This window comes from Limanda limanda, chromosome 19 (assembly GCF_963576545.1).
Source record: "Limanda limanda chromosome 19, fLimLim1.1, whole genome shotgun sequence".
In the NCBI taxonomy this organism is placed as follows: domain Eukaryota; kingdom Metazoa; phylum Chordata; class Actinopteri; order Pleuronectiformes; family Pleuronectidae; genus Limanda; species Limanda limanda.
Window position 1 is genome coordinate 16,330,035 of NC_083654.1, and position 25,410 is coordinate 16,355,444.

The 25,410-nt window shown below is 44.7% G+C and overlaps 1 protein-coding gene across 3 annotated transcripts in view; it reads right to left on the reverse strand.

Moving 5' to 3' along the window:
• The window catches only part of ext1c (exostoses (multiple) 1c), an 80,419-nt gene that overhangs the window by 48,334 nt on the left and 6,675 nt on the right, over window positions 1-25,410 (reverse strand). For 2 of the 3 annotated variants that reach the window (XM_061092866.1, XM_061092868.1), the window contains exon 2: window positions 18,008-19,429. In XM_061092866.1, the coding sequence (XP_060948849.1) occupies window positions 18,008-18,954 (947 nt within the window). In that variant the 5' untranslated portion in view covers window positions 18,955-19,429. Of the gene's footprint in view, window positions 1-18,007; window positions 19,464-25,410 lie in introns of those variants that run through there. The other variant, XM_061092867.1, reaches the window with a different exon arrangement.

A 25,410-nucleotide genomic window follows, 5' to 3' on the forward strand; every position in this document is an offset into this window, starting at 1 on the left:
ATTCTAATCAAGAGCTACCTGTGACTTAATGAGCAGTTTCGTGATTGAACCCAGACCTCATTTGGTATTTACACACATATCTGCAGTAAGTTTCCCCCGGATGAATGTGTTGCCGGGCGAGTAGACAAGAAATAAAAAAATGCCTGATTTGAGAGTCTTCGTTAAATTTAATCCGCCTGCAGTTCATCATCTCTGGAAGCTGAACCACTGCAGAAGTTTTTCCTCCACAACTTCCACAATGTGCACACATACTGCTGAGAGGGGGCTGCTGATCACATCAGCTCTTCCACCAGCTCAGTTCACTGGGCACTTGTACTCAGGCCCTGTCATCATTAGCACCACTTGCTGCAGAGTCGAGTAAAGCCTCGCCATTAGCCACCAGCCCCCCCGGCCGCCTCGCAGCACTGGAGGACTGAGGGGCTAAACTCGTCCAGTTGGGATGCTGGTTGGAGCGGAGGGAGGCAGAGAGGAAGCCTGGAGAGAGGAGGAACCATTAGGGGATGACCTAGTGCAATCAGCCCAGGGCCCGGCCAAGGCTGAGCAGGGTTCAGTGAATTAGCAATGTCTTTTCCCAGCATGGATCAATGGAGCATTACCGTAAGAAAGCAAGGGAGGGATGGTGGACGAGAGGGAGGGCAAAACGACGGAGGGAGAGAGACAGAAACTCAGAGTTTGACTCTTTTCTTTCCTTTCAAGTTCCTCCACTGATACAGAGACATGAAAAAATATCAAAGATGGCAGCTTTCCATCCAATAATCAAGGAGGAATATCGTTTCTATTCAAATGAAGGCCTGGTTAAAAGCTCATTGAATGAAGAGGATGAAAGTGACTAATAACACTGTAGTACACACACAGTCAAAGTGTCCCACACAAACAAAGCCAAAGGATTTCGACAACCTCAGTCCAGTTTCCAATGAAGTACAGACACGGATATGAGCCAAAGCTTCGCCGGATATTATTGCTGTTTTTCAGCCGAGCTGCAGATGCATCACTGTTCTGTCCTGAGAGTCTAAGCAGAGGCCGTATAGAAAGATGGATGACACGTCTCCACTTCCTCCCACTGTCCAGAAGCCAAGCCAGGATATCTTAGAGGACGACGGTGATGATGGACAGATGAACGCCGCGCGTATTGTCATTTGGCGCCAGAGTCTGAGCCGCAACGATCGTGGGACGGAGCCAAGGTAGCGATACACCCTGGAACAGTCTCAGCTGTCCATCATGATGTTACACCTCGTTTTTATAGCATCAAATAACTAATTACTTGGACTTAAGTCAACATTATAAAAACTGTCTTTGAGAAAAAAGGACGAGGAAGGATTCAGCCAACAGAGGGCGAGTGAGAGAATTTGGCTTCACATTTGGCGAGCTGTTTATAAATACCGTCTCTGAGTTTAAACAATCACATAATTTTCCATTCTCCTCATGTCAGAATAATAACTGCAGAATATTTTGGCTGACGTCCACCGACAATGGAACAGGCCGAGCTGGATAATCCAGAACACAGGGTATTAATATGAATTTATTATCCCCTCTTGTAATTGTTATCCCGTTGCACCTGGGATGAGAGGTTTCATATCTGTGTGCAAATGGTGTTACACTCATTACTCACTGTCAGTCACTTGACAACCAGAGGGGGAAATGAAAATCCACAGAGAAATAATGGTTACGGTGCAACCTCACAGCCTGTCAGGGGGTGACAGAGTAAAAGGGGGAAACCTGCATAAATTAGCTCAGGGACATAAAATCTGCAGATGCTTAAACACGGCAGGAAGCCCAGGTGACATTTTGTCAGTTGTTGATTCCGGATCAAGATGTCAAGAGGGAAAAGATCTCAGAGTAAAGCTGCAGTTGAGTGGTTTGATGAAAATGATGTGGATCTGCACGACCTCCCAACCTCAGAGTGGAGAAACGGTTTTCTACAGGGATCGATAACGGCACCACATGTTTAATCTTCATTGCCTGAGGCTAAAGCGGCGATGTGCCACCGAGGCCACTCCCACGGGAAGTCGTTTCTAACGAGACACTCCCTCTGGCTTCCCAACCAACGGCCGTAGCACTGAGAAAACCGACTCATCACCTAAAGTCCATTCTCTCATTATCTATTTCTGATTGTCCCTTTCACTTAGTGGCTCCCTTTACACAAATGCACACATGCCTCCACTTACACTAATAGACTTTTGCACACACAAAGGCGCACAAATAAAAAAAAATGACCACTTCTACACACTCTCCAGCCTACAAAGAAAACAGTCTCTGCCCCATGGAGTATGGATTGCATTCCAGGGAGGGTGCTTCAATAGATCACAGCACGTTTATTGGCTCCATGGATTCCCCTGAGTTCATCAGGCTCCAGAGGAGGAGGATGAAGTGCAGAGACTGAATATAGATTCACTCCACCACTGTCTGCTGAGCAGGCCCGGCTGCTCCATCAGCCTCTATCCTATTAGAGGCCGTGATGGAGTGTGTGTAGTAGTGTGCGGGGATGGTAAGTGGGTAGAGGCTGAGTGGGTGCAGGTAAAGTGAGGCGCACTGGGGATTTACAAAATATTACAGACGGCATCTCGCTGCAGCTGACTTCTGCGAGCGGGCGCCAGCAATCTTATAGCAATGGAATAACTGAGGAGCGGAGGAGAGGAAATGACATGAGGAAAATAAAAGAGTGGAGACCGTACAAGCCTCCGCCCACATTGCACCTGATCAAATTATATTCTGTCGGACAGAAAAAAGCAAGGAGGGCGGGGAAGCTATAGAATTACGGTCAATAGAAAATCTATTTCCTAGAATGGACATAAAGCTGAGGGATTGGTGCATTTGATAATCAAAAAGGTAATGCGGGGCGGAAAGTGACACGTCAAAATGTGAGCATCAGGCTTTAACTCAACTTAACAACTAACATAACACATGTTAAAAAACCAAAGGGCCTTTTAAACGTGTCCAACAGTCGCTCTGTTGCTAGGCGATAGCTGTAAGGGCGGAAATCGACTAAACTACACAGCCCACGATGGCCCCTTGAATTAAGACATGACTGACGAGTGGAAGACAAGACAACAAAGCAAAGGATGGAATTATTTGAAGACTCATCTTACAGTAACTTAAGGAAGGTCATTGCAAAGAGAGAGAGAGAGAGAGAGAGACATGGAGTGCTCTGGTTACTGGCAGCCAGTGAGACAGAAAGAGTGATAACCAGGGGACAGCTGGACGCACAGAGGCCGGGCTGGGCCGGTCCCGCAGGACACGGCCGCCTGGGCACACAGCGAGAAACATGAGCAGGGGCATGTGTGACTGGATGCATCTTGTGATGAGAGGACGATCAAGTGCAAGAAATAGCAGCAACAGCAAAGACAGGACAGACGGAGAGAGAGAGAGAGGGAGAGAGAGAGAGAGAGAGAGAGGGAGTGTAAGGGCATCTGAGGAGTATGTATGTGTGTAATCTGGTACTTGTCATTGGATGAAAGGTTGGTACTGACACCGAACGCTACTACCGGACAGTTAGAGGTCGTTATAGTAGATGCCAACTGCGAGCTCATAGTAGGAATGGTATAAAGATATCGCAGCAGGAAATAAATACCCCAGGGTGAGAATGAATGACTCCAGGAAAAGTGTCGGGAGTGTGAGGAATGAAGAGGGAAGAATTTTAAGTCACTTTCATTTGTAGCCGTGTGCGAGAGGTCGGTCGGCTCACCACTTTTAAGAAAGACTGAAATATCTTAGAAGCAACATTGATTGATAGGTCGCTATGAAACTCTGTAGGCTGAAGGTGTTCATGAGCTAGGACACAAAAGGTTGAGTGGAGCCATAGACTTTGTGCAACCATCATATCGTCAATTTAATTTGTCCATAATCCACAAAGCCAATAACATTTCCATCTGACTAAGCTGTACATGTTAGTATTGTCACGTTGATCATGTTAGCATGATATTCGCCGCTGCCTCACAGAGCAGCTAGCATGTCTTTTTGATATTTCTGGCAGCATGGCTATAGATTGTTCTCTTTCATCTGTTCTAATCTTTTAAACCACATTAAATTTCAGACGCATCCCTGCATTTGACTAAGCAGTTTTTTCTCCCTAACCTGCCCTGAAGCACCTGCTCGCTGAGGAATGGATCTGCACACAGATGGCTATATCATTAAAAGCATGGACCAGCGCGATGGCTGGCTTTGAACCTAATATGCTTAATGGTGTGTTTAATGTAAAGGAAATGAGGACTGAACTGGGCGGTGGATCGGAATGAGACGAGCTCTCTGCGGTGAGAGGGAGCGCCGTGTGCTGCGGAAGGTTTAAATCTGCAGGGGAGACTTTCAGGTTGAGCAGGCAGAGGCAACACAAAGCCCGTTTTTCACACGACACACACACCTGACAAAACGTGTCTATATTCGGTGCAGCAACATTTAGAGGTGGGCTGATTCTTAGCGCGCCGTAGGTGGCTGTTCAGTGCTGTGGGCTGTCGGCTGGGGCACTATAGGGTTTGTGTCTGCAGCAGTTTCTGAAGACATTTTAAGAGCAACTGAGTAAGTTTTCTCTCTCTCTCTCTCTCTTTCTCAACTTGTTTCTCATTTATCAAAGGTGATGAGGACGGAGACAGGCGCGAGCAGTCCCCGCACGCCGATCATTAAATAAGAGTTCAACACCAGAACTCATGAGTAATTCATGAGCTCACACCCATTCCTCGTACGCTAGGTATCACCTACAGCCCTTATCTGGGGCACACAGACAGTATCTGCTCGTGAGCTCGGCTACAGAAACAGCAGAGGTGGATTAGTGATATTTGTACAGGTAGAGGTTTCAAGGTTATATAAACCACTTACTCCGATCAATAAATCCACTATAACTGAATACACAAATGTCTAAACTGACTTTGCGACAACACTTTTCGACGGTACCATGGTAGTTTGAGAATACTGTGGTTTATAGCAATATATACGCAAATGAACAAGATTAGTTTGTGTTTTAAATTGAAAACATTGAACACATGACTGCAGACGAAGGACAAGCTAATCTATAAATATTCAAAATTACTCAACAATAAAAAGATCAGCAGGAGAGATTAACAAAAGGCCGATAGATAGGTAGAGAACTCTTTTAAGGTGGAATTATTTTGTGTGTGTTACTCAAGTTGATGGTAAATCAATCAATACACCTTTAATGTCAATACGACAATTCTGACACGACACGTTTTATTGACTTTCTTGCATCACACACATTTATAATAGGATCTTTGAATCCGGTTGCTTAAACAATATATATATGAACTACACCCATGAGTGACACGCAAATAGTGACATGGAAAGTTCATTGCACTGCATAGGAAACATCTGCCATTCACTTTCATAAAACTCCAAGAGTGAACTTTATAATCAGGATTTTATCATTTGTAAGGACTTTGCACAGCTCATGCAGTGGTTCCCACCCTTGTCCTGTGAATCCGTGTTAGAGAAGGAGGTGTGGCCTAAACAGCAGCAGAACAGGACGTCTGGTTTCCAAGTTTTTTTCTGACGACACTCAAGTCAACAAGTTAAAGGACAGACTGCTCACTTATTAATTAAAAAGCACCCTGTGTACTCCTTCAGTACGAGCGTAAGAAGTACAACGAGTGCTCCTCAGATTCGGGCACAAAAGCCAAAGTCGCTCTGAACAATCTGTTATCCACTGCTAATGTCATAATGGCATTTCAAACACCTGAGGCGACGATGAAGAGGAACTGAAGTGCACAGTGTGACTGAGGAAGCAGAAGACAGCCTGTACGTGAGCCGTCAGTCTGAATAGATCCTGAAGAACCCTGAACACAAGCTGAAAATGACTCGGTTTTATTTGTTGCTTATTGTGTGGCGGGATGTTGAGCGCAGGTTTTACTTTACAGGTCAGACGAAGTGTTGCCAGTGTATTCATTTTATTCAAGGAGCACATCTCGTCCCCAGAAGCTACTCTTGGTGCAGGGAAACATATTTACTAATTCACAGACATGTTTTATTTACACACAGTGTTCACCTGTGAGCAGCACAGAACACTAGCATCAAACGTTATTAGGGAAGTTTTTCAGTGTGAGACACTAATAGTTTAAATATTTCAAGTTCAGTTCTCTAGGCAACAGCTGCAGCCGAGACGGTGATAAAAAAAACAATTGCCGGTTGTTCTCATAACATTATTTTGGTTTAGTTTGGGGATTTTTTTGCTTGTAGCTGAGTAATACTTCTCTTTACTCACCCAGCCAAACAATCACATACCTCCAGGCCTAAGAGCTTAGAGGGGAGTGTGGATTAGCAATAATATTCTGACTGTTGCTTAAGACCCTTATAAGGTATCTCCAGCTCCTGGTTAATATTTCAAGACACAGATGTTGTTGTGTATGCCAGTTGTGTTGCGTGTATAAGGTCACGTGAATAGACTGTAAAGAAAGATAGAAAATTTGTCTTCACCTCCTCCAATTGTGCAGAAATTAAGCCATGTTTGACTTGCATCGAATAACTTATTGTGAAAAAAGCTACCTTCCCTAAGAACTACATTTCATTTTCATTTTGTCCATGTCCCATCTGCAAACATGGACGTGGGGTTCATGATAGCACAGCCTCCATCTTTACAGTCTCTGAACACCCTAAACAACCAGTCTTTCATTATTACTTCTTTCCTGCACACGCAAACTGTAGACTTAAGACTAATAAAAAAAAGCCACCTGCCAGTCTTTCGTATAAAACTGCCTTTTCATAAGTTTCCTAAGTTCTGGTATCGGCTGAAATAAAGCTGATAAAAACCTGATCCTGCCTCTGCTCCACTTTCCCTCCTCAGCCTGGCTTTACTGGCTCCCAGTGCAAACCCAGGTAAAGTGTGCGAATGTGGAGTCAAAAACCTCCCAGTTAAACTTTAATTCATTTCATCTCAATAATTCACGCTGATCATTTTAGTCGTTTCCGAACCAGGACCTTCCGTATTTGGATCAAGTAGCTCATAAAAAATAAGGTGTGCCAAAGTTAGGGGACTAGCTGCTCCTTCAGTGTCCGTGATAAATATTTAATCAACACTGCATATCTGATGCTGTGTAAATAACAGTATCTGATTGGACCCAGTCGTTAAAGGACTCGACTGAGGATCAGGGACTCTAATGCAAACACAGATCAAACCTGCCTTACACACACTCATTTAACGAGCAAAAACTCCAGTGTATATGATTAAATGACACGGAGCGTAATGAAATTATTTGCATAAAGAATTCTAGAGGATCCCAAGACGCCCCCCCACTTCACCCAAATCCCAGTTTAACCCCATTATCCCTCAAGGTTATTAAAAAAACGGGGTCTACAGATCATTCTACTGATAGTGCCGAGAATATTAGAAAGTCTTTTGAACCCTCCAGTGGATGAGGATTACCAGCGTGTATCAGTCAGTCATCTCGAGACCGACCAATCAGAGCGCTCCACTCCTTACATCAAAGAGAGTGGGGAAAAAAAGGCTGTCATTAAAACGCCCTTTCATCTTATTGCACATTTACACTACAAGATATTTTCTGACCTAATTTTGCTCCAGACATCTCAGGCAATTTACTTTTGTGAGGAAGTGCTAGAGAAAAAAATAATCTCTGGAATGTGTTTGGGACGGCTAGACTGCATCAGAGTCTGGTCTGTGTCTGTGAGTAATGATTTGTCTGCAGGCGTCTCCCAGTGGTTTGAACTTCTAAACCCTAATTGTTTCTGCAATTCCTTCTTTAGGCGAGTTATTAAAAACATATATATTTTTAAAAGTAAATTAACCACAAACAAACGTGAGATTTGGTTTTCCCTTAAATGAATTATCTCCCTTGATCACAGAGTTGCTCAAACACAGAGGTATCACTAATCTTTAATATTCCTCGCCTTAAACGAACCATAAACCAAAGTCTCTCCTGCAGCATATGGTGCAGAGGTCAAAGGTCAAATAGATGGCATCAAAAAAACTGGTAAACAAGTGAAATCCATGGCGCCCATTGGAGGAACGCCTCCTCAACTACGTCAACCATTCATGTCTTTTTCTCTTTCCCTCTCTCCGGACTGCGTTGTCATTGTCAAAGCTTTTACGCTCCAGTTGGCCTCGACAAAAGCGAGCAAGGTCGCCAGAGGCTTTTCCAGCTATGATCGCTGTGGTGTTGATAAAAGGCCCGATTAGGGGGCTGAATAGACACCCATTAACAGGACATCCATACTAGTGAGGGAGCCGGGGGCCAAACGGTCCACCTTAAGAAAACCGATCGCCTCCTGAGAGGCCAGCGTCACATATTTCATGTATTTTGGATTTCTAAAGGGGGAACAAAGTTTGAGCTGCAGAAAACGAAAAATAAGGAGGTGAAGTTGAAAAGCTGCATATGTTTCTCATTTGAAATCAAAATATAGAGCTTATGTCACTCAGAAGTGCTCGGATTTACCCTTGCGATTTGCAGAGAACACAGTGCAATCTTATCCCAACAAAACAGGCAACAGAAAAACCTGTTCATCGTGTAAGATCTGTAAAATGATGACCAATAAGTTATATATTTTGTTCTATTGAACATCAAATTCCAGCCGGGACAGAGCAGCAGTGTGAAGAATGCAACAGAGAGCTTGAGAGAGTTCACATCCTCAGCACGTCCGGGCAGTTACTGTGTGAAACGGGTTGTTGGTTTTGGAAAGTTACAGAAATTGTCTCAGCTCAAAAAATGTTTCGCTAAATCTTCAGAAACTAGATTAATCAGAGAAAAAACAACGATTCCAGACGCTGACAAACTGGTCCCTGTTGAATATCATTTATTTATTTATTAGATTCTTTCAAATTAATCCTTATCCACAGCATAGGTCCAGTTAAGAGAAGCTATTTTTGGAAACCGAGTCTAGAGCATTGATTCCCAAGCTGTGCAAAAAATACATAATTTCCAAATTGGCTATTATCAAGTGTCCGACTACTTTGTGCTATTCCTGAGAAAGCTCTGTCATAACAGTGTCGTATAACTTTGCACCAAATCTCTCACATTATCGCTGAGCTGCAGAGCCTCTACTCTAAAGGCGCCGCACCACTCACCCAGTCCACATGGATTAAACTGGAAAGTCCTTGAACCCCTTTGAAATAAACGGAGGCCGTGTCTGTATTTCTCAGTTATGGTTTGTACCTGAGACGATCAGTCAAAACCAGATGTTCTTTTTTTTTAAGTGGCCACCGGTTCCATATTCAGGAGGTTTGTAATAAGTGAACACGTGGAGGTCAACGGAGAGAGGCTATTACAGCTGAGGTGATTTCTGTCAAAGCAGCTGCAATGCATTACCTGCATGTAAATGAGATTTTAAAGATTTAAGCGCAGATCGATTGCTTCTGTTAATAATGATTGTTGAACCTGATTTATTAATAAATGGAATACAAAATGATTGCAGCATGTGAATCACTCAATGAGTCTTTAAGGGCTCCAGCATCCTGCTGTTCAAGCCTCCTGTTCGGTCACATCTATCTGAGTAGATTAAATGAAACTTGGGAAGGTTCATATCCTGTGAAACATTTCCATCTTTCGCCTGCTGTCCGCATCTTCAAAGCATGTACGAAGGTTGAGCGGCGAGGGGGGGGCCGAGGAACACGATTTGAGAGTTGGAATAAATCGGTTCACAAGTGAGAACAAAGAGAGACTGTTCATCGGTGCTTGTGAACATGAATTTTTCTGCATAAATGTGCGTGTAGCTAACACAATGGTGTTCGAGATAATAGTGTGTAACACCACAGATGAGCTGAGCTGTCAAGAAAAGTTTCACTTTCATGGAGAAGCGGAGTCTGTTTATAAATTAAACATAAACTACCGGAGCTCCGGCCTGCAGGCGGCTGGAGGAGGACACTGTGCACTACTATATGAAGAGGAGGAAGAGGAGGAAGAGGAGGAAGAGGATGGTAGGGCAAAAGTTAGGGGGTTGTGCAGAGGATACATTCAAGGAAGTTGTCAGGAAATAACAGAGGATGATGAACGAAATTAACGCAGGGTTTCCGCCAAATGTTATTAAAGCCTGAATGTGGGAGTTACACCTACCAGACAGTTTGTCAAGTTATATTTTCTGACCATGTTTGTGTTTGAAGTTTGCTGAAGCTTGTACAGCACAAAGCCTCTGAGACCTTTCGATTACCTGTCGTAATTCGTCTGATGGTGTGGCTCAGGTGTCACATGGTTGTCACAACAAATGCCCCCAGACAAGATAGATATATCACAACCTATCATGAAAAATGGAGCGGATGGACGTATGAGAACTAAAATAGCAGTGCTGAGGAAGTGGGAGGCGAAGTATATGATTCAGCAGTCAGCAGCGGGCGAGAGAACAATGACGGCTTGAAGACTGGAACACGAGAGATGACAAGCAGGTTGTGACTGGCTTGTGTGTGAGGACGCAGCATTTCATTTGCTCACAACTAAAGGAATGAAAGCTGTGTGTGGTTATTTTGCATTTCAGATGAGCAGCTTGAAGAGCGGCAGGGAAGGAATCAGAGAGCACGAGCCTCTGCCAACACCAACTCTTCCAAGAGACTGTTACGGCCAAAGTCATCATTTACGTAAGTTGTCGTGAGGTGGGATTGATTTTGTGATCTGGTAAAACACAACCTTCAGGCACAAGTTCATGTGTCTCCCTTGCTCATAAAAATAATATCATATAAACACTGGAATTCCACATTAGATTAGACCCCAACAAAAACTAAACTTCATACTGCATCCTGTCAGGAAACATTACACTGTGGTTTGAAAGTAATCAACAGAGATGTAGTCTGAAGTCATCTCACTGCCTCCAGCAAAGATCGTGAAAGACAAAACTATCAGTGACCCACGAGATTTTGACAGTTTATTCACAGATATTAAATAGGTAAGAACATTTTTATGCCTCACCCAATTGGCCGCAGGATGATTCATTGTTTGAGCAGCTGTTCCATATTAAAATAGGACTTTACATTATTGAAAATGTCTTCATAGCCTACATCAATAATTTGAGTTTCTATGACTGAGAGCACATCATTCTACTGCCTCAGTCTATCCTCAGCTCGGTTCTGGCTGCTCCTCTTGGAAAATACATTAGTTTCGGGTGGAAGTTTCCGGCAGGAGTCTGATGGGGGAGGATGTAATACGTGACTGATTGACAAGATACACACATGTAGGTTTTACATATGGTTTTACTTATACAAGAGAAAGGGCTTCAAGGTGAGGACTCTAGGATTAATCCAGAGGGAACCTTCCCCAACAGGAGAAGTGTTTAAAAGAGTCCTTATACTCAAATGTTGCCTTGTAGGAGCTTAATAATTTTATATTTTCATTCGCAAGTGAGTATTTATGTGTCTGACATGCAGAGTCTGATATTAACACTTCACTACAAGCAACTCCTTTCAAATTACACATCTTCAATCGATCCAATGCTCCATGAAAACCCAAAGTCCATCAGCGAGGCAGCAGGTTCATTTCAAGCACTCGGATGCAACCTTTTTTCTGCACTACGAAGCACTTTGTGACTTCATAAATACTTTATATCTGACCCGACTTGTCCGGAGCACAGGGAAGGAGGCGAGACCAGCGGGTGGGATCCGAAAAGACACGAGCTGGAGCGGAGGAGAGGAATGAAGGCTGGACTGCACAAGTGCCAGGGAACCACAAGGCTGCCTCTCAGTTCCAAGTATTCTAAACAGAGACAAGAGACATGGGCCACACAAACACACACAAACACACACACACACAATCACACACTCCACAGCATCTTCAGGAGTGCAATCTCCCAGGCCCTAATTACAGCGGGCTGCAGCGTTTCTTATTTGCTTTTGCCAACTTCTCTGATCACACACACTAGGGTACAGTGAGCACAGATCCAAACACACACCCACCCACGTATTCATTTAAATTCTGCATGTACAGGAGCAGTAGCTACATAGCCAAGGGAGCCGTCTTTTTTAAATGTCGGCCAGCAGAAAAGAGTGACTTTTTTTTTTTTCAGCCCCCAGTGCTGATTCATATTTTACCCGATCGCACCGAAATCCTTCGTGGGGACGGTTACATAACATTTACATGCACATGGCAGCACGAGAGATTACAAGTGTCCCGTGCAATTTTGTATGCGTGAACGAGAGCATATCCAAAGAGATTACTTCCAACATTCAGTGTAGTGAACATACGAGGGATGAATGGTAAGTTCGTGAGGCGGAAGGAGACGAGTTACACATGAATGTGCGGCCTCAACTCTTTCAAGGAGACATTCTGCTCATAGTCAGGTTTACTTTCCATTGTTTGGTTAGGTTTTCAAACTCTGATGCTTAGAAAACACATCATATTCTCAGTCTGTCCATTTCTGCAGCTCCTGTCTTTTTAAGTCGCCCCTTCCTGATCTGTTCTGATTGGCCTTCAAATGCACGTTGGAAATGTCGGCCTCTACTCTTTATAAACCTAAAGAACACTGGTTGTTCAGTAGGCAAAGTTGGTTTGAAAATAGCAGGTCAGCACAGTCTGAAGAAACAAACAACACTAGGGTGCTCCTTCTTACAATATGATGAAGAAGGCCTGTCCTGGAAGTCCAGTCATCCTCACTTCTCAGGAAACCATTGACGAGGTCTGATTCCTACATAGAATGAACCCGTATGCTGCCGCTGAACTCTGTAGGAAGGGACTGTGTTAAAAAACGTAATGGGCCGGGTTTACTGAAATTGACTCGTTCCACCTAAAGCCGCGAACTTATCAATCAACTCACTTATACATCGCTCCTCCTGCCGTGCCCTTCAGTTCCATTTCCTCTGATTTGTATGCCGCGTTCATCCGGAGCCGTTAGCCCCGGTTTTAGACTCTGATTGCTCGCTCGTTCTCTTTCAACCTTGAGTTGCTTCGAGGAAGGTCATGAATAATAACCAATCCGTTGCCTACACCAGCCCCCGTGTACAGACCAAGTCCAAACAGGGAGCCGCAGCACAGCCTCTCACTCGTTTACAATCCCCGAGCTCGGTCGGTTCTCGCTGTGGCCCAAATTGGAACCTGAGATCTTTTGTGTTCTTCTGTGGCACCTTTTGTTGCCCCTAAACATCCCTCTCTGTCTCTCTCCCTTCTCTTCTCTCTCTGTTTTTCCACACTCTCGCTCATTTACATTCACCGTACAACACACGTTTCTCTTCCCTTTCTTACAGAATTCTCTTAAGTGAGGGAAACTAGGCCATTAGGCTGCAGCACAGCTTCTCCCTCGCTTCAGTATCCCCTTCTCCTCCAATTCCCTCCTTTTCTCTCTGTTACCCTCGCTGTCGCCTTGTCTCATTCTCGCCTTTTTTTCTTTAAGTTGCCTGCAGTATCTGTCTTTCCCCCCCCCCCAATTTTGTATAACCTTTCTCCTTTCCTGTGTTGCAGCACACTCTTATTGCCTTGGGTCCCACCGTGTCCTACCTCCGACTTGTCTCTTTGCTGCTGTGTTCTGTTTTATCTCCTGTCATCCATAATTCTGCACACACACACACAAACACACACACTCAAAGTAACAGACTAAAAGAATAGGAAAGTATTTCACCTTCTGCTCCTATTTCTTTTTGTTTTGTAAATTCTTCAGCAAATGTTCAGCTGCTATTCACCGAACAGTAAATAAAGTTAAATTATAATAATAGGAATGGCAGGGACAGAAATCTAATCTGTTTCCTTTACTATAAATAGGGGATTTATTTTCTTGGACCATAAAATAGGGTGAACTGTTCCTTAGAGAAAGTGTTCACCTTCACTGCTGGTAGTTGCGTTGAGACCAATCAGGAAGCGAGTGCAGGCGACTGCATCATCTTGTACAACAGTCTCCATTTCTGCCTGTCCAGTCTACAACAGCTGCTGAGTTTTCAAGCTACAAGGGGACCTGCAGTGTCTTGGAACTAGTTTAGAGGCTTGAACACTAGTGTGGACGGGAGATGTTGATGTAGCAGTGACAAGGATTTAAAAGAAAAAGTGCACGTAGCCAAAGATGATGGTTATTGTGTTAAATTTGCACAAGTGGCCCATGCTCACATTTAGGTTGCAAGTACAAACATTTCCTTCTGGCATTTAACCCAGTGTGCACTTCATTCTTTCTCATGCTCCTCACAGGAAACGTGTGTACACTCACACACAAACCACAGGTTCTCAGGTGATGCTAAACATCAGTTCACATGCTCCAAATGCAACCTAACCCTAACCCTAACCCTAACCCTTTTTTGAGCTCATATCAGCCAAACATGTCATTTTGAATAGTTCTCAATCAATCATTAAATCAGTTTTTATTCGTATAGCCCATATTCACAAATGACAATTTGTCTTATAGGGCTTTAACATTGTGAGACATCCTCTGTCCTTAACCCTCAACAAGTTCTGTAGCATATGACTGAAAAGCAATGAGCAGAGTTTAGCATCTCATATTTGAGAGTTTGAATTTAGCCTGATCCTCATCAAAATTAAATCCTGATTATTATTTATTGGTTCTTTTAGCCATTGGTTAATTACTACTCTCACTTTACTCCACATTAACTCTCTAAGTTAATGCCAGAAACAATTAAAGCCAATTAATGTAGAGCCCTGTTACATGTGTGAACACGTGGGTGGTATGTTCAGGTTCCCTCTATAGGTGGAGACAGGATCTCACAGTTATCCGTTCCTCTCCGTGTGTACGAGCACCCCCCCCCCCATCCCCCATCCAACCTCCGCCTCCTTATTTCTCCCTTTGTCCGTTGGCCGCCGTCCTGTCCGGGTCCCTCCGGGCTAATCTGCTGGTGTACCAGATGCATGTGCTCATTAACCTGATACCACCTTCTAAGAGCCTCAATGACTGTGACATGGACTAACACATGCACACACACTGGCTCATGCATAATAGTCACACACACACACACACACACACACACACACACACACACACACACACACAAAGACGTGGTTGCTCAGTGACTTGGACCATTATTATTAGTTCACTTGCTGGATTACTGACGAAAGAGATCCAGAGGAATAAAAGAGGATAAGAATTAAGGTGGGAAGAATAAGCCCGACCGGCGGAGGAGAGACTCCGACCTGCATATGGAGCTTTTTTCTTTAATTGTCCTCTTTTCTTTTTCTTTCATTAATTTCTCGATCTCATCTTCTATCCCCCCCGTGTACTAAAATCCACCCCACCCACTCAACCACCACGACACCCTCCTTCACACCTCGCTCTCTCTCTCTCTCTCTCTCTCACTCTCTATGACTAAACGCCCTGATTTTCCCAAGAAAGAGACCTCACACAAAAGGCAAGAAAGAGGAGGGGAGAAAAAAAAAAATCATCCACCTTTTTTTTATGTGTTGTTCTTACAAACGGCAGCTGTCTCCCACATCGCCTCCCCTATTCACACCCTCACACCCACCGGAGCCTTATCCACCCGCAAAGTACCACATGGGACCAACCCCACCTCCCTCGCTGTCCTCCTCACCGTCGCCTGCCCCCCCCCCCCGCCTGCTCTGAGTGAGTGGACTGTGTGGAATAAATGAGCTCATTCACAGAGCCGAGCGCCTCCATCCCTTCGCCGCCCAGCCCAACGTAAACAAGCGTAAGGTATAGGCCACATCTAAGTGCACTTGGAGCAGAGGCACCAGAGTAACGGCTGATGTCGGGGGGGATAAACTCTATCTGAATCGTCGGACTATACTTCGCTTTGAGGAATCATTTGAGAAAACAACTTCCAACCGCCACTGGCTTAAGTTTACATTTGGTTTTCCTGATGCAAATGCACTTTTTAAATGAAGCCACAGTACAACATTTTTCCCAGGACTTCACCAAAAAGGAATTTATCTTCTACGTTCACAAAGAATTTCACTTTAACGTACAATATTGAACTTTAGCCGCTCTGGGTCTCATTCTTCACTTTAACTGTGACCACACATTTAAACTGTAGCACACAGCGACAAGGTTGTTGACGGAAAATCCAGTTTCAGACACACAATACTTTTGTGTATGCCATGTAAACACTTTTTAAACAGCTTTCTGTAGGTCGGCCTTGACTCTGCACTTCAGTTTGTTCTGCTTCTGTTTGTCAAGAGATTGAATCAGACAAGCAAATACAATCCTGCAAAACCGTCTTTGTTTACTCACCTATTACAGAACAATGGCAGCATTCATAGTTCAGCTGAATTTATTGCTACAGAGCCATATGGATGTTTTCCTCTTTCTTTCAATATTCAGTCTTCTCTGTTTGTAAAATCCATTTCCTGTCTTTCATTGTTCTCGGTTTCTGTCTGTAACTGGGCGAGCAGAGACTTTACAATCAGGAGTTCATGGCAGCACTTCGGCTTCAGACACTTTCACTGCAAAATGTAAGGGCTGTGTTATAGCGTGGTATTGAACAACTCTGAAATTTGAACAAAATGTTATGACGGTTGGGCCATAACTGAATATAGTGTATTTAATCTAGGGTTTAATATAAAGTCTGATGGGTTATTTAAAGACGCTTTAAACCTATTACATCAAACCCAAGTATCAAGTCTTTTTGCCAGCCTCCCCACTTCAGATATTTGCCTTTAACACACAATGTACGCAGCAGAATGTTGTCTGGGTCAGGAAAGGTCACTAAAGGTCACCATAGGAAACACTCAGACGAGGGGTGGAGCCTGAGTAAAACATGCAGGAGGCCGGGACGTGACATTATATTCTATGATTTATTTCAAGTACATGCATCTATTTATGTCGGGTTCCCAGTTAATGCCTGAACTCTAATAAGCCAGTGCGGGAATATGAAAAACACTCTGAGGATCAGACGTATTCATCAAGCTGGTGCTGCTTCTGGTGTAATGTATATTTGGCAAATTGAGCTTTTTCAATATTAAGTTAACAATGGCTCTCGCATTCCTTTAAAACCGCCCACACAGCCTATATGTATTATGCACTTTCTTTGTATGAATTGTTTTCAATCCGTGGCAAAGGTCGTGTGCTGAAATTTAATTAGTTTTAATAAAAGATCATCACTCTCAACACTGCTGCAATTGCACCCCCCCCCCCGCCCATCTTTTATCCGCTCTGCGAACCATCTTAACGGCAAAGTCCAAAATAGCATTGCATTCAAAGTGGAAATGGAAAATCGTATTGCTTAATCCCTGCATCAACGGCAACAGTAATAGAAATGAATGGGCAGTCTGATTAAAACAGCCACACACAAATTGTCTGATTAGTCTTTGAGGTATTTAGTTGTTCTAAGTGGAGACCTTTGCTTTGGCTCATTACACACTGTTGTTGCAGTTGTAATTAATGTCTTAACGCCCTAAAAAAACTAAATGGAAATAGTAATTTGTTCACTTGTATTTTACCTCTACCGGGAAGATTATAAACAATAATGTGTTTTTAATCCATTGGGGTTTGTGGGTTGATGTAAGCAGGATTACAGAACTACAAAATGGATTTCGACGAAACTTGGTGGAGGAATGAGACATGGCAGAAGAAAGAAGTCATAACATTTTGGGGGAGTAATACCTGGATATGTGCAGATTGGTGCAGCTTCGTTGAATTTAATAGGACTGTTGGGCCTTGACGGAGGTAGCATATAACCGACTGCCAATCCATTCCACAACTTTGTTCAATACTCCAATGTCTCGATCATGCCATGAGGATTATTGAATAATATAAAAGCTCAAGGTCAGTCACTGAAGAAAGAAGCACTGTTAAACTGTACTTTTAACATCACCAACACGAGAACAAGAAAGAAACGCAAACCTTGACCTGAATCTAAATTTCCAGAGGCGCGCGTCTGTATCGAGAATCTTTGATCTCGAGAGCAACTGCCAAACATCATAAAAGTCGTTCTGTCAAAAACCAGCGCGGCCATGAAAGAGAGACAGAAATAACCAGTGGGGGACACACACACGCCAACATGACATCTGAAAGAGCAATAAAACAGCATGTAAACTTCAAAAAAAGCAAATGGAACAGCACCATATCCTAATAACAAAATAGCACTTGACTCTGTTTCCTATAAACCGCTGTCTAGTGCCACCTTGACTCGCACCTCATGTCTAACATCACCTCCTTCCCAGCATCCCCTCTGGCTGTGTGACCCCCGTCTTACCTCTCGTACTCCAGGTTGTCGTGATCACAGCGGGAGTCCTTGTGCTTCTCCCAGTCCTTCCCGTGGCGGCATGTCGTCAACGACACAATGTCCTTCCCGTTGTGGATGTGGTGGAGTGCATTTCGGGTGTCGGAGCCGATGCCCGTCAGGTAACGCTTCCCTTTGAACATCAGCAGGTACTTCCTCCGCGGCGGGATGGTGCTCCTCACCAGCCAGCCCCGCTCCCCCCCTTTCTGGGGGTGATCCTTGGAGAACAGCGGGATGGAAATGTCAAAGCCGGGCCTGAAGTGCTCCGTGTTGAGGCTGGCTTTGGCTAACATGGCCTGGCCGATGTTAAAGCCCAGGTCCTCTGTGTAGTTGGGCCACGTTCCCGAGTACAGGTTGAAGATCAGGTGGTTCCTCCCGTCATTCCACAACGGGTAACCACGAATACGCTCGTCCAGGTTGGGCACGAACTGTCCTGATAGCTGGTCCCGGTCCAAGGTGTCTATCCCGAGCACGAACAGACAGGCCTCGCGCGGGTCCGACGTGTAGTACCGCGACTCCCCTATGGACGTCAGGATCTTCCTGTAGCTTTCTGACACATGATCATTTTTCTCTGTTGGATATATATACACCCTGAATCCTTCTCTGCCTCTGCGACGACAACGAGAGAAGTCGAAACAGGTCTCCATGCGGCAGCGGCTGTCCTTGTAAACGGCGGACCAGGCCTGCCGCCGCTGCCGGGGCGACTCGGCCGTCCCGGGGTCCGTCTGGAGCTCGTCCAGGTGGGCATAGCGGGGCAGGAAGGCCCGGTCGGTCCAGTTGGGCCAGGGGCGCACCTCCTCACCCCGCTGGCGTGTCAGCAGCCGCAGCAGACGCAGCTGGACGCCTCCACCCCAGTAAAAGAGGACCAGCCAGCAGCACGCACACAAGCCCAGCAGGACATACTTCTTACGCGCCTGCATGGGGGCCTGTCACTGTCTCTTTATTCCGCTCTGTCTCTCGTCCTCTGGTTTTTTTCCTCCCTATCCTCTGCCCCTCAGCTTGCTAGCCTCACAGGGGCGGGGGGGACTGACTTGTGACTTCTAACAAGGAGCTTCCACGAGAGGACAATGTGTTAACAAGGACATCACTTCCTCATAGTGCGGTCCAGGCCACTCTGCCATTTAGAATGACTCGATCTGACTTACTGACTCCCGGCTCTCAGTCTCTTTCTGCCTTCCCCATTTGCTCTCCACTGCACTTCTCAGATGTGTGTGTTAGCCTGTCTCGGCTGTGTTGTGAGCTGCCGCTGCTGCTGCCGCTGCTTCTGCTTCTGCTGTGTGCATTTCTTCCACGTCCCAGCCGGGTTGAGCGAGATGAAGGCTGATTTCTCCACTCTCTCAGGCCAAGCTCGCTGCCTCATGGTGCCTGGCGCGACGGCTGTCTGCAGGGCCCCTCCTGGAGAGGAGTAAACAAACAGGAATACAGATCAGTACACAGAGAGCGTTGCGGCCCGGCAGCCAACACGGAGACGTACTCTGGGATTGGTCTCCAGAGAGATACCATAGCTAACACTTCTGATAGCTCATCGGGTATGTTTTCATTTGGATGGCTTTTCATTTTGGCAAGACATATGTCCTCTGCAAACTCAATCACATTTAATACACAAAACCACACAATGTAATCAAAAAGCAATAAAGCAGCACAGCTGGCGAATATTTCACAGGCAGCGGGCGAGGATTTTAAACTGTCAAAATCCATCTTCAGGTCGAGTTCATAAAGAGAAAATTGAAAAAGCACAAATCATTGAGCTCTTTTCTTCACGGAGGCCACATATCTCAGTTCCACTCTGGCTTCTACCTTCCCTGTGAGAAAGAGGGATATCTACTGGCCATGTGTGCCGTGATGTGCACTGACTCCTGGAACAGTCTTTTTTAAGGATGGCATGTCAAACCTGGAGCGGCGGCCTGGACTAGATATTATCATCCTCTTCAAGCTCCAGTTGGACTGAGCCAGATACAGTTGATGAGACGCAGCGGAGGAGAAAATGAGAGAGCGTTTAGCATCTGAAATGGAGATTCAGAAACGCAGAGGGAAAACAGAACTGCATTATGGCTCCGAAACGTCCGTTCACCTTGGAGAGACGCGGAGAGAAGGCCTTCGCTGTTACACTCGCTAAATTGCAACGGTTTTTCAGCCCTTCTTGCCAAACATGAGCCCCATAAAACCCCTATATGTACAGTATGCTTGTGTGTGTGTGCGTTTGGGGAGAACAACTCACAGTGAAGGGCAGTGTTCCTCCTGCCAGCTGCCACACAAAGGCAGCTTTCAGGTCTCACCTGGCCGCTCTCGCTCGCTCTACCTCTCATTCGCATTCCTCACTTCTGCCTCCTCTCCAGCCAAGCAGAAGTGATGCCTGCCTCCTCCGTTTGCCATAAACAAACATCGCACCGGTGACGTGGGTAAACAACTCGTCCTCTGACTTCCTAAACTCGAAAGCTAGGAGGAAATAGAGATGTGTGCGTAGAAATTACATGTCTTTTACTCATCGTTGTGTGCGCTTCAAAACTAGCTTGAATTACCACTGATGCCGACATTGACGTCTGCTCTTGATCTATATGTGTTATTTTGGTGAACTTGTGCGATGTCCTGTAAGAATCACAATCCCCAATCACCACATATTGCTGCAGAGGGCGCTGTTGCTCAGTAAAAGTGACACGGTGATGCTTTAAATTGTTCTATTTAAATGGTTTACAATGGGATCAGTGAGGATTCTACAATATTCACAAATCTCAGCTTAATCCTACAGCTATAACTATAACAACTTACGATCCATCGATAAACTAGGCTATCGATGGTCTCATTGCTACACAGATAAAACTAGCACACCACACTGAACAGATGATGAGGCTTCAACCCTGTACATCGTTGGAGTAACGTGAATTAAAATTTGAGACTTGAAACCACAGCGGGAAGAATTGTGGATAAAGTCGATGAAGTTAGCCAAACTAAGCTAATCGGATCAGTTAAGTGGGGCAGCCGAGGCTCCACAATGCTTGACAGGATGAATAAACTGTCGCAGTAGCACCTACAGGCGGTTTGGAGTCATTATTTGAATTAATTGTTCCTGCACACATGAAGCCTTTAGCGTTTTCACAAGAAAGTGAAGATGTTAGCAGACGGTTTTTGGCACTTCCCTTGTTTCTACAACTCTGGCTGCAACCACGGACGCTGCGAGCAATCCACGCTGGAGAGAAACAGACATTTGGGATCCCATTACATATTCCTCATCAATAATGCATTGGCTCTTTTAGTTAAGGCATTGATTTCCTTCTCTTGTCTTTTTTTTTTGCTTTTGCTTTATATCCCCTGCCACCAACGCGTACAATTAGACTTCAATCTTCCTCAGGATACACTGCGGTGGAGGTTGTGTCTGAGCGCTGTCCTTGTGATTTGTGGTTGTGGGGGATAATTGATAGTGATGGCAGGAAGGTGTAATAGAAAAGTGATGGAGGGTATCATTATGATGAGGGTAATGCTGATGGGCATGAAGTATTCATTTCGTTGCCTTATCAAATCTAAAGCCGAGCAATTTCACATAACGACGCCGGCGCTTTTGTCCTTCTCCCTTCAGGTGTCTATTAAGCATATTTACATTGATTTAAAAGCACTGAGGTCCCTCTATTACCTTTGGATCAACAACAGGAGTTTCAATTTCTGTTTCTTAAACTGCACAATAGAACGCTATCATATCATAAAATAACCTTCCCTCGACAGTCCTCCTTCCATTTAACTTATCAAATATTAGCATCGCAAAGCTCATATTTGAGTTGATTGCAACAGTTACTCTGAGGCAGTGAGATATTGTGGGTTTAGAGGAGCATGGAAGATAATGTGAGAACTGAAAAAGAATCATTGAAGATAATATTACAGGATATCAGTGCATGAAACTACCCATTTATAAATAACTAATCTGAAAAAAAAGAGTTCTCTCATCTGCCTGAAATCTCCAGATGTGAAACCTCTGCTCAACACGGTTATGTAAATTTCTACCATTTGCTTTGTGTGAAGGACAGACTGCACATTCGCACAGCGGGGCCGTTAACAAGGAGCAACAATGATGAATGTCGGCCTGTGAAACTCGAGGACATGCCTCAACACGACAACATGCTCGGAGCGGCAAATCAGTGAGAAGACACACAAGTATTTCGAACACACACACACACACACACACACACACACACACACATGTAAGTGGCTTTAAGTGGCGAGAGAGGTCCTTCTGTCATGGATCAATGATGGATCATTATGGTTGGGTGACTTGCGGTGGAAAAAAGCACAAGGCTCATTGAATAAAGGGGCCTGTAGGTGCAAGGACAGAGTTCAAGGAGAGGTGAGGACGGGAGCCACAGCTCCACGATTCCACCTCATATCATTTGTTTCCTATCTTTACCTTCTCCTCTCAGCAGCTATACAATCTGTCGTCACTCCTTCCTTTCTCGGCAAGTTCTCCTACTCTATGCAAAGCTGACTGCAGGGTTCAACTTAAAAACAATACTTCTTTTGTGCTGTTTTTGCTTTTTCAATTATTCCTGGTTCAGCCTCAAAAGGGAGGTGGGATAAAGAGCGAGGCACAAAACACTTAATCGCAGACACGAGGAATACACTCTGCAAGGCCAACAATTCTTTGATCACTCGCTTGCCTTGAGTGCAAAGAAAACATGGAGGAAGGTTCACTCAGAGTGCGCTGAACAAGCCATGAAATTGTGTCAACAGCGCCGGGAGAAAAATATCATTATATTTGCATGAAAATGCTTTTAAAATATCAACTAATACACAGTGGCAGGTCGATCTTGTTCCAGCAGAGCAGGACAATCCAGCTCTTCTACATAATGTTTAGTTACACCAAATAGTTGTTTTCTTACTTTACCTCTTTATTGTTATTAAGTGTTAAAGGTGCATATCTACGATTCGTAAAGACGATTCTACGCAAAGCAAGACTACTGTCAAATTAGATTTTTTTCCATCAATGATTCATTTTCAGTTTTTGCACAGGAGTTGCAGAACTGGTAAATGCTGCCTTTTCTAGTCTTTTGCCAAATCAACAAGCCCAAAGTTCGGTGAAGGAGCGAAAGCCAAGTGTTTCAGACAGAGGCTGAATAGAGGAGCTGCAGTGATGGACAGTTTGAGGAAAGTGATGTGTTTCCTGAACTTTCAAGCCTATAAAATAAAATCATGAACCATGAACACCTCTCCTCGATGGCCAGTCCGCCTTGAGACAGTGTATATTAAGATTTGGCGCTACACAAATCAAATTGAATTGAATATGAGCAGAATGTGTCTCCTTTAAAGGGCCAGACCACTTTATGGACTGTAATCTGATTCTGAAGCTGGACATCTGGAAGGTCAGTACTTAAGAGAAATGAAGCAGAGGGGAATAAAAGGTGAGGCTGAAGGACATTCAGAGGGACATGGAAGGAGAGAGCACCAAGAGGGAGAGGGAGTTAATGAGCGATATTTCACAGGTGACAGCCGGACCAATCCCTCTACACTTCCTGTCCTGACGGCCTCCAGGGCTTCCCCCCCTTCCCTCCCTCCACCACCTCTACCTGCTGCTGCTGCCGTTCTTCACAAAGCTGCATTATTAAGTCATTCACAGAAAACGGAATTGAAATTTGTCATTGCATCCCTGCTCCCTTCATTTGCGTTTACACAGACGCTTCTTCTTCTGCACTGAGCTGCTATGTGGGCTCTGACATCCATTTCTGAGCACATCACTTCTCATTTCTCTGTCACTGATGATGGCCTTCTGCAGGAAAATTCAGCTCTTGTCACTTTGTGTTTTTCTTCCACCAAATGGGACATTTTTACAGTACAAAGAGATTTCTGTCTTTCGGGGAGAGATAGACTTTTTAGCCTTATTTGTTCAATTTGCTGTTTTTCTGGCCACAGCACCGGCACTAAGCACAACTGACAGTGGAAACACTCAAAAAATGAAATCCACCACCATTACAGTCATTTCTCCAGGTAGCACAGACATTACCGGGGTAAGAGAAGCAGCATTATTAGGTCTGAAATGATTTGGATAGTGTCACAGATACGGTTGTAAATTGACGCCGGATTGGCCAAATGCCATCTTAAATGAAATGTCCATTCCTTCCTAAATGATGGTTAGCTTGTAAAGGCAGCCCAGCTGAGTGGAGGAGGCCAGCCGTGCCCCGACACAAATCCTGGATGATTGCGCTGTAAAATGTCTGTGTGTCAACAGGCCTCTCAGTGGCTTTTTGTGGCTGTATATATGTGCAGGAGTTTGTGTGCAGTCGTCTGTCTGAACTATACTTAAACACACATCTGGCATGTGTGTTTTTGCTGCCCTATAGCTGGCGACATATTAGTTCAGCCAAATGAAGTGTTCTGGAGAAAACACAAATCTTGTGGTTCCGGAGAAAGGCTCGGTCGAGCTAAAATTAAATCACGGGCTCTGTCATTACGGGCTCGAAAGATATGACCAGGGACCAGAAGATAGCCGCGTCTGCAAGTGAAGCTTCTGTAAATGTGTCCGAATGGAGGACAGTTATTTTATGTGGGAATAATTTTTGTTTTAAGGCTCCGGATGTCGGCCCTGGATGATTTGGCAGCATCCATGGTTACTGTGGTAACGCCGAGTGCAGTCAGAAATAAAAGGGGGAGCTGGCGTATCTGTTACAGAGCAGCCCAACAGACTCGTGTTGTTTCAGCAAAGCAGACAGTCAATAGCTGTTTTCATCATACAGCGTATACGACTGTGATGTGACTTCATGCGGCGAGTAGATTTCCAGACAAAGTAAAAGGAGCAGAGGAGCCGTCTATGGCCTGGAACTCAGTGGCATGTCTTCATCTACCAGCTCGGTGCGGCTGCTGCTTCTTGTTCCGTTACTTCTCTGTAAAGCTGCAGCCAGACACTGGCAGGAAAGTGACCATTGTTTTGCAGAGGCATATTTTGATAACCACTCCCAGTTAGCACCAACCGCGGTGATAAAACACACTGTGGTTTGTGGTTTCTTCACAATAAAAGCCACTCCGTGTTTTGCCGGTTTACTATAATCAGGAAAATGGTGGGTTTTAACGTCATTCAGCGTTGATATCTACACTGGATCTACACTGGAAGCCCCAAAACACTCTCTGCTGAACCAAGAGGCTAATTTATCTTCAGACGATGGCCAGTTAACCTAAATGTCTTTGGACTGTGGGAGGATCACAACGTGCCCGTATAGAAAACCCAAGCAGACAAATCGCTCGTCAGGTTTGAACCCCTGTGAGGCGACAGCGCTAACCACTGCAACACCTAGCCGCCTGCAAAAAATGATGTGTTACAATTGAACAATTGTTTCTATATACACGTGGTACAGCTGTAGAAAGGTGTTAAGACGATGTGGGTACAAAATTATGCTCTGTGACCT